The following is a 10427-nucleotide window of genomic DNA, read 5'->3' as shown; positions in this document are numbered from 1 at the left end:
TCACAGCCAATAATATAGAGTTGGCCCCCATTGTAGCTATAACAGCTTACACTCTTCTGGGACGGCTTTCTACAAGATTGTGGAAGGTGTCTGTGGGAATTTGTGCCCATTTGTGAGGTCAGGTACTGATGTTGGATGAGAAGACCTGACTCACCATCGGCATTCCAATTCACCTCATGGGTGTTCAGTAGGGTTGAGGTCAGGGGCACTTGAGCTCCTTCACACCAACCTGGTCACACCGTGTCTTTATGGAGCTCGCTTTGTACACAGGGGACAGTCATGGTGGAACAGAAAAGGGTCTTCACCAAACTGCCACCACAAGGCTGAAAGATCACAATTGTCTACAATGTCTTGTATGTTCTAGTCTTGACAGCATTCTTCACAGGAGACAGCTGAGCTCTATCATTTGGAGAGAGGTCCACAGAATTTTGACCATATAGAAACATTTTAAAGGCTCAGGTTTTTCTTTTCTAGCTCATAGATGAGTAAGCGATGCCAACCATTTGCATACTGCCATAGACCAATGGTTGGTATACATTTCCCAGGTGTCGTGTGACTGTGGTCTGCCTCTACTCTGTAACTTCTCACCATTGGTTGGCTTGCAGTTGAAGCGATGACATTTCTCAGAGAGTATCAAGGCGTGGAATTCTATCCCCCAGTGATAGAAATGTCTAGATTACAGGGATCGTGCTCTCCATACAGCAGTTCTATTAGGATTTGGTTGCTGACACATCGTGTCATCACATAGAGGAAGTGTTAATAGTCAGTAGGAAACGTTCATGACCCGTTGAGACTCTAAACTTTCTTTTGTTATTATTTTTCCTCTGGCTTTGCTGCTGCTCTCCTGTGTTCCTTCAAGGAGACTCGAGTTCCTCCACACCCAACTAGCCACACCATGTCTTTATGGATCTGGCTTTCTTCATAGGGGACAGTGATGGTGGAACAACTGCAAAGGGCCCTCACCAAACTGTTACCACAAGGTCAGAAGAGCACAATTGTCTACTAGGTCTTTGTATGATGTATGTCTGTGAAGGTTCTCATTCATCCAGGTCACATGGTATATCTGTAAAAAACAAGTCAAGGCAACTGGACTTGCTGTGTTTTTCTTGAAGACGTTTCACTGGACATCCGACCAGCTTTCTCAATTCAGAATAACTTGTACAAACATTCTCTGGGAATAAATATGGTGAATGTTGCTCCAATCCAATTGTATGATGTAGTATTAACAGAACCTTCACTGGAAACATCTGAACCTCAACGTTGGAGGCGGTCCACATACTTCTGGTCATATCGTAGGTGCAATGGTTAGGTGTGCACGAACATTTGGCCATGTAGTGTATTGCTTCTCTGAACCCTCTACATACAACTTTATGTTAATGGTGAAATGTCATGATTTACACTACATTGCCAAAAGTATCGGGACGGCTTTACACGCACATGAACTTTAATGGCATCCCAGTCTTAGTCCGTAGGGTTCAGTATTGGGTTGGCTCCGCCCTTTGCCGCTATAACAGCTTCAACTCTTCTGGGAAGGCGTCCACAAGATTTAGGAGTGTGTCTATGGGAATGTTAGACCATTTGTGAGGTCAGGTACTGATGTTGGAGGAGAAGGCCGGGCTCGCAGTCTCCGCTCTAATTCATCCCAAAGGTGTCAGGACTCTGTGCGGCCAGTTATGACATGCTAACCCCTTGCTTTGAAGCCAGTACCTGCCTATGAGGGTCCAACATGCGGACATGCTGCAGCAAGAGAAGGGATGACATCGGAGAGGGGCACACAGAGGAAACCCCGCTGAGCCTGTTTACGAGTCATGGTAAATGAATCTCAGCTCGCCCGAGTGGCAGGGAACAGAATAAGAAGTCTGAACATTTCTTCACGTGTTTAATAGAAACCACAAGGTGGAGTGCAATTATTCATTATAAAAAAACCACGTGTGGGATGTCTCCGCAGATGCGGATTAAACATTTCGTTATGGGGAATTCTCGGCCCGGACCGCAATGTTTATAAACAAAGCTGAAATGCCAAAAATTACCACTTATATGTCAGGCCGCTGAAGCTGTAAATATGATGTAAAATGGATTACACACCAGGGACCCATTTGGGTTATTTGCGCGCCTGAACCCATCCACACCGTCTTTCAGCTTCGGATCTTCCAAGGTTCAAATCAAATTCAGACTTATGGGACAGTAATAACGATTTACTGCGTGAGGGTGAGCGACGACATCACCATCAGTGACAAGTTACTGCTATTTATCTGGTTTAACAGCTTAGAAGATACATTTATACTTGTTCTGCCCCAAAATATCAAATATATTAAATATTGCAGCTAGATGTGGCGGCTGCATTTGTTTCCTTTTTCTGGTTTAGGGCCCGTTCACACCAGATGCAGTGCGTGCCGGCCTGATTCTGGCCAGAACGCACTGCATCGCATTGCGGCATTGTGGGGCAGGAGGGGGCGTGGCATTGCAGCATTTTGATCGCACCGGACCGCAGACATAATGTGCCTTGCGATCCCGTGCGGCCGAATACATTGCGGCCGGAGGGCGTGGCTACGGTGCCATTCACCTCAATGGCCCGTCACGCCCCCTTCTGCCCCACAAAAAAAGTGAGCCGGCCGCAATGCGAGGCAGTGCGTTCTGGCCAGCATTGGCCCGGAACGCACTGCAGCTGGTGTGAACGAGGCCTTAGGCTTTTCTCTTTTATTTTCTCCTGGCGATCCTGCCAGTAACAAACTTTTTGTCCCAGGGTGACAACGCTCACTCATTGTACTGTATCTACGGAGGGAGCCATGGTTGTCACCCAGGTTGCTTACTGATTTGGACTGCAAGCATGTCTTCCTCTCTTAATCTCCATTACACGGGGGCAGGGGGATTTGTATTTCACACAAGATAGCTTAGAAGGAAAACAACGCAGGTTGTGCTTTTAAAGGAGAACTATGGGGTCAGGTCTTTTCCCCATAGTTCTCCTTATGGTAACGGGAGGACACAAACTAGCGTCCTCCCCTCACCCTAGGCTCAGTATACCGCGAGCTACAACTCATTATATGCTGAGACGCCGCAGCTGAAGCGGATCCCGACAATTGTGCCGGGATCCGCCCAGCTGCGTGACTGACAGCTGGCTCTGCCTATCTAGAGGCAGAGCCAGCTGTCCCCGCCCCCTCCCCCGTCCGTTCCGCCAGTCAGCGCTGGAGGATCGGAGCGGGGAATCCAGCCCCTCCCCTGTCACGGCAGAGAGCCGTGACAGGATCGAGAAGTGAGCGAACGCCGGTATGTGTTCCCTCACCTCCCGATCTACTGAGCCGACCTGTGACAGTCTCATTGTCACAGGTCGGCTAGAACTATGAGGTGAGTGAAAAGCCCCTCCCCCTCATAGTTCTCCTTTAAGTCATCTCACATTAGGTGACAAGGACGCTGAATTTCTGCCAGGATCTACAGGTGCATTCTGTACTTCCTGAAAATGTTCTTAGCGTAAAAAAATAAAAACTAATGCAGCCGCCACACCTAAATAATGGGTAGGCAGCAAAAGGTTACATCTTGTATTATTTTGATGTATTTTAGTAATGTATTTATTATTAGGGTGCACCGGTACTGGTTTTTCGGTATCGTGTACGAGTATCTATACTCTGCTTTCGGTACTCGTTCATATCGAGTACCGATACCGGTGCTCCCGCTGACACTTGCTTCCCGGGCAATCTGATTGACTGAGAAGCCGTCTCCATGTTGTCTGGCTGGCTTGATTGTGCTTGGCCAGGAAACCGGCTTCCCAGTCAATTAGCATTGAGCTAATCAGGCAATCAGTAATGACTCGCCTCCCAGCCTCCTGATTGGCCAGGAAGCCGGCCAGATGCTGATTGGCTGGAACAATCAGGAGGCAGGTCATTACTTGCTGCCCAGCTACCTGATCGCACTGGAAGCTGGCTCCGTGTTCCCCTTCCTCTCAGTGGACGTTCCGGTATCGGGGAAGGTATCGGAGCACTTGGGGGGGAGTGCGAGTGCTGCCCCAAATACTCGGTATCGGCACTAATACTAGTATCGGTATTTCACTAGGATTTAAGGACACACTCACTGGAAGGTAAGGTGGGTAGGTATGGGGGGGGGGAAGTTATTCTGGATGCTGCAATAAAGTCTCATGAATGTACATGAAGCTCTTTTCTTTGTCTTAAGGTGGCCATACACGGAAATCCCGCGATCGTACGATAATCGTGCAGTGTATGGAAGGCGTGCGACCGTTTCTACTGTACGACCGCACGTCTTCCGTCGAACAAGCAGGCTGGAAAACCCGCCGGGAATCGTACGATTCTCGTCGAGTTAGTGGCCTGCTTTTTCGACAGCTGCCGAACGGGCCGGCGTGTGCACGCGCACACTGCCCGTCTGCAGTCATCGCAAGCCCGCCCCTCATTGCAGTCATCGGAAGCCCGCCCCTCATTGCAGTCATCGGAAGCCCGCCCCTCATTGCAGTCATCGGAAGCCCGCCCCTCATTGCAGTCATCGGAAGCCCGCCCCTCATTGCAGTCATCGGAAGCCCGCCCCTCATTGCAGTCATCGGAAGCCCGCCCCTCATTGCAGTCATCGGAAGCCCGCCCCTCATTGCAGTCATCGGAAGCCCGCCCCTCATTGCAGTCATCGGAAGCCCGCCCCTCATTGCAGTCATCGGAAGCCCGCCCCTCATTGCAGTCATCGGAAGCCCGCCCCTCATTGCAGTCATCGCAAGTACGATCTGCCTGTCCAAGATGGGCAGATCGTACGTTTTTTTAAAGTACTTTACAACCCTCGCAAGACAAAAGTCTTGCGAGGGTTGTAAAGTGTATGGGCACCTTTACGTTCACTTTTTTTTCCCCAGCAGCTGTGCAGAGTAAATATGATAATAAGAGATAGACCCGGTAATAGGCTTCCAGTAATAGACCTGTAAGACACGCCCCCTCTCTCCCTCTGTGATGTCACTTCTCATGAAGAACGTGGATGATAGTCAGCTCTCCCAACACAGGGCACTGGAGGCAGGCCCGGCGCTACCGCAAGGCAAGCGGCCGCCTGAGGGCGCTGAAGGGTGAGGGCGGAAAAAACAGGGCATTTTGACAAGTGCCCCGATGCTTGCGCTATGTTTTTTTTTTCACTTACCAAATCAAAACAACGAAGCTGAAAGGAACAAAAAAGAAAAAAAGGAGGATGGTGTGCGGAGGAGGGGGAATTGAGGAAGAGGGGAAGGGGACAGCAGCCAAAAACGTAAAATACACAAAAAAAACCCCACAATCACACAAATACCATTCGACCCACAAGCACACTTTTTTATTTTATTTACAAAGCCTTCTTTTTTTCTCATTTTACTAAATGCAGCTTACATGCTGATAGGGAGCAGGCCAGGGGGTCCGGGAGGGGGTTCGAAGGGGGGAGAGGGGGCGCAAAAATGCACCTTCGCCTGTGTAGGCAAAAATCCTAGCACCGGCCCTGACTGGAGGGGGGAGAGCAGAACGCAGCATTTTCACCAAGAGAAATTTTTTTTGCAGGCGTCACCAAGCAAAAAATAGTCACAAACCATAAAATGGGGATACAAGAGTAAAAAAATAGATACAAAAGGCGTGAGACTGTAACTGGGCTTTAACTTCAAGAAGAGTCGGTACAAAGCGATGGGCGTATCACATGATAAGATAACACAGCTCAGAATGGACAGCGTGGACTCCACCCAGCGCTTAAAATAAATCCGCTGCGCTGCTTACTTTGGGAAGATGGTGGCCATCATTGCGGAGGCGTAGCCCGGTTTGCAGACGCCGTCGGAGAAGTTTGCGTATCTTGTTGCAATTTCGGCTTGCCTAGGAGATAAAATAAGACAGAAAATCACGACAGATGTACAATGTTGCCTCTATAAAATATTAGGCTGGCCATACACATGAAGAATGTTCTCATTCAGACTCACAGGCTTAAAGGAGAACTATGAGGGGGAGGGGCTTTTCACTCATCCTCATAGTTCTAGCCGACCTGTGACAATGAGACTGTCACAGGTCGGCTCAGTAGATCGGGAGGTGAGTGAACACATACCGGCGTTCGCTCACCTCTCGATCCTGTCACGGCAGAGGCTGGATTCCCCCCTCCACGCTCCGATCCGCCAGCGCTGACCGGCGGAACGGACGGGGGGGGGGGCGGGTACAGCTGGCTCTGCCTCTAGATAGGCAGAGCCAGCTGTCACTCACACAGCTGGGCGGATCCCGGCACAATTGTCGGGATCCGCTTCAGCCGCGGCGTCTCAGTATACCGCGAGCTGTAGCTCCCTATATACTGAGCCTAGGGTGACGGGAGGACGCTAGTTTGTGTCCTCCCGTTACCCTAAGGAGAACTATGGGGAAAAACACTGACCCCATAGTTCTCCTTTAACTAGAGAGATAACTCGATTCCCCCAACTACACTAAACCACGTGGATGGGGGAATCTGTACTTCCGGCTACTGAATTTAGGTGGTTGCCGAAATAACCATCAAATGACGGCATTTGACTGGACGAAGTCGCTGCTAATCCAACAATTCCCCACCCGGCTCCTTTGATTTTGAAATTTCTTTATGTGGACCCGGGTGGTGCTGACAGGGCCAACCGTTCAGCAGGAATCGGCCCAAATTTGAGCCATTAATGGCTCGCATACACCGTCTCAGAAGTAATCACATGAATTGCACCTCCTCTGTACACTGATAAATCATTCAAGGTAAACATTGTATTTTTTCATCACTAGAAGGTACAAAAATCAGCGCGGACCACAGACATAAACCGCCCACGATTAAGAAGAACATCAGATTTGGACACAACTGCTACAAGAAGTGTGGACATTCTGGGAGAATAAGTTATTAGACGTAAAGCAGCAGAAGAGCATTTCCTCAGAACCTGTGATGGTCTTATATTGGTACATCTCTGTATGGTGGTCTCTCCTGGTCCCAGAAGATCATTGGAAGTGCCCCTCCCTGTAATAAAGACCGCTCACTGCTGCTCTCTCTCCTTATGCAGGGTGATTGGTCATGTATCCGCCCCCTCCTGTAATAAAGACCGGTCACTGCTGCTCTCTCTCTACTTGTGCAGGATGACTGGTCATGTATCCGCCCCCTCCTGTAATAAACACCGGTCACTGCTACTCTCTCCTTGTGCAGGATGACTGGTCATGTATCCGCCCCCTCCTGTAATAAACACCGGTCACTGCTACTCTCTCCTTGTGCAGGATGACTGGTCTCGTCACCGCCCCCCCTCTTGTAGTTTCCTGTAGTGGGTGGGGCCTGCTGGGTCCCTCCCACACAGTGATGATGCCGCTGCTACTTTAAGGCAATATCTTGGTTTTCGAAGGTGCACACAAAGTGGATTTATATCCTTTTGTGACTATTGAGGACTATATTTCCCTTGTGCTTGCGAGTCTTTCCTCCATATCCATTAACGCCCTTTAGCCTTCGGCTAATATTATTGGGGGAACGGTCTCGATACAAAGACAGCGAAGGATGGATAAAGGAAGGCCATTCACTGAACTAACCACATTCATTAAAGTCACAATAGAGAAATATTTATCTTTATAAGTAAAGAACTCCAAAGGAGCCATTAGAACCTGAGCCAAGTCTGCGGCTGTGCCAAGGAATGAGCTGGCCCCGCTGCATTCAATTGACAGGGTCACCGGAGATGTAGGTACGGCTATACTAGAGCACCTGTAATCATATCTAGTCACGCTCTACCTTCCTGAGAGGCACTGACGTGTTTACATACGAGGGAAACAATGGCGTGACTTTCCGTACTCTGGGAACGTTTCTTGTGAAATATGATTTTTTTTTTTTCCTCTCCTTGTGCGGCCGCCGCGGGGAAACTCACTTCATTTAAAGCAATGTCAAAGTTCAGCTGGTGTTAAACTATTTGCATCTGGCCATGGGGAGGAGGGCCCATTCCTATGTGTGCACGAAGACTTCTCCCCATACTGGGCTTTTCCCAAGTACTACTCCTCCTTCTAACTTGTGTGAGGTATTAGCTGCCGGGATTGTGGATGTTATACGGTATATGGGCTGTGAATGATAAATATGCACTGTGGACAATCAATATGGACTGTGGACTTTGCGTATGGACTGTGGACCATGAATTAAGACTGTGGATGTTGTATATGGACTGTGGATGATGAAAATGGACTGTGGATGTTGTATATAGACTGTGGATGATGAATATGGACTGTGGATGTTGTATATGGACTGTGGACGATGAATATGGACTGTGGATTTTGTCAATGGACTGTGGACCATAAATATAGACTGTGGATGTTGTATATGGACTGTGGACGATGAATATGGACTGTGGATGTTGTATATGGACTGTGGATGATGAATATGGACTGTGGATGTTGTATATGGACTGTGGACGATGAATATGGACTGTGGATGTTGTATATGGACTGTGGACCATAAATATAGACTGTGGATGTTGTATATGGACTGTGGACGATGAATATGGACTGTGGATGTTGTATATGGACTGTGGATGATGAATATGGACTGTGGATGATGAATATGGACTGTGGATGTTGTATATGGACTGTGGACCATAAATATGGACTGTGGATGTTGTATATGGACTGTGGACCATAAATATAGACTGTGGATGTTGTATATGGACTGTGGATGATGAATATGGAGGACTGTGGAGGTTGTACAGTATATGGACTGTGGACGATGAATATGGACGGTGGAGGTTGTATATGGACTGTGGATGATGAATATGGAGGACTGTGGATGTTGTATATGGACTGTGGATGATGAATATGGACTGTGGATGATGAATATGGACGGTGGATGTTGTATATGGACTGTGGATGTTGCATATGGACTGTAAATGATAAATATGGACTAGAGCTGCAGCTAACGATTATTTTCAAAATCGATTAGTTAGCCGATTATTGAGTTCGATTAATCGGTTAATCGGATAAACAATAAAATACATTTTAAAAAATGGCTCCAGTGATGGACTACTAGTTTGTATCGAGGTTGTAGTCCATCACAGGAGCAAGCTTGGAGCGGTGGAAGTAAAAAAAATGGTGTGGTGTGCAATATAGTGAAATGGAAAGTGTAATTTGTATATGTACTATGGACAATGAATATGAACTGTGAACGATGAATACGGAGTACTATGGGGGTTGTATATGGACTGTGGACGATGAATATGGACGGTGGAGGTTGTATATGTACTATGGACAATGAATATGAACTGTGGATGATGAATATGGAGGACTGTGGAAGTTGTATATGGACTGTGGTCAATGAATACAGACTGTGGACAATGAATACAGACTGTGGACGTTGTATATGGGCTGTGAGAGATTTATATGGACTGTGGATGATGTATTTAGGTTTCTCGCTTACACATGGTGAAGGGGCTCCAGGGTGTGTGCATACTATAGAGGAAACAAACTTTGTTTTCTCAGAAGGTCTTCTTCTGGGTCCAGGACCCTGGAGGCTTTGTAGATCTTTGGGTGGGATAAAGCCTTCATTCGTAGGTCCTCATCTTACCTGGTAGACTTCATTATTATTCAGCTGTCCACAGGTCTTTCTGGGTCACGTCCGGATGTACGCAGCATTACTGACCAAGTCTAAATGAATGTGAATAACTACTACTACACACTGAGTGGCCGGATTATTATATACACCGAGTGGCCGGATTATTATATACACTGAGTGGCCGGATTATTATATACACCGAGTGGCCGGATTATTATATACACCGAGTGGCCGGATTATTATATACACTGAGTGGCCGGATTATTATATACACTGAGTGGCCGGATTATTATATACACTGAGTGGCCGGATTATTATGACCACCTGACGTTTGTAGGCAAATTAGCTATAATTTGGCGCTGAAGTTGCTAGAGGGCCAGACCATTATAAATAGGGAAGCGGGTTGGTTACCACGACAGTAGAAGTGATTGGGAAGATTCGGGGAAACAACGCGATGTAACAGCCTTTGAACGTGGGATGATTGTTGGCGCTCGGAGCCATGGAGCGAGTATCAGCAAAACAGCAGAATGCGTTACATGTTCAAGAGCGGCTCATTGTTAAAGTGTTTAAAGACCGGACTGTCAGCCGAAAATCTGGGTCTGAACGTGCGAATTGTGGCCGTCAGCGACTAGTCAATGTTAGGGCAGAACGGGGGAGGGGCAAGACTGGTACAAGACAACAGAAGGGCAACAGCGCCGTGTCAGATTCCTCGCATCACCTTTCACCATCTCGTGGAGTCACCAGGCGGCCCAACCAAGTACTGATGGGGGGGGTCATAATAATCTGCCCACTCAGTGTATACACCAGGACCTGGATGAACCTTCACAGAGACTCTTATTGTTTCTTACTGCTGGTGTGAATGGGAGAGCACTAAAAGATGGTTCTGGCCTTCACTGAGAAGAGTTATCATACAAAAATATAAAAGTCAAGCCACAAAAATGTTA

The 10427-nt window shown here is 47.7% G+C and overlaps 1 protein-coding gene across 4 annotated transcripts in view; it reads right to left on the bottom strand.

Moving 5' to 3' along the window:
* Positions 1 to 10427, bottom strand: part of ST3GAL3 (ST3 beta-galactoside alpha-2,3-sialyltransferase 3) — a 239790-nt gene that overhangs the window by 87006 nt on the left and 142357 nt on the right. For all 4 annotated transcript variants that reach the window (XM_018558973.1, XM_018558971.1, XM_018558974.1 and 1 more), the window contains one exon: positions 5709 to 5801. In XM_018558973.1, the coding sequence (XP_018414475.1) occupies positions 5709 to 5801 (93 nt within the window). The remainder of the gene's footprint in view (positions 1 to 5708; positions 5802 to 10427) is intronic.

Source organism: Nanorana parkeri, unplaced genomic scaffold (assembly GCF_000935625.1).
Source record: "Nanorana parkeri isolate BGI_ZX_2015 unplaced genomic scaffold, ASM93562v1 scaffold371, whole genome shotgun sequence".
In the NCBI taxonomy this organism is placed as follows: domain Eukaryota; kingdom Metazoa; phylum Chordata; class Amphibia; order Anura; family Dicroglossidae; genus Nanorana; species Nanorana parkeri.
The sequence above is the reverse complement of the archived record's forward strand: the minus strand, read 5'-3'. Positions and strand labels throughout refer to the sequence as shown.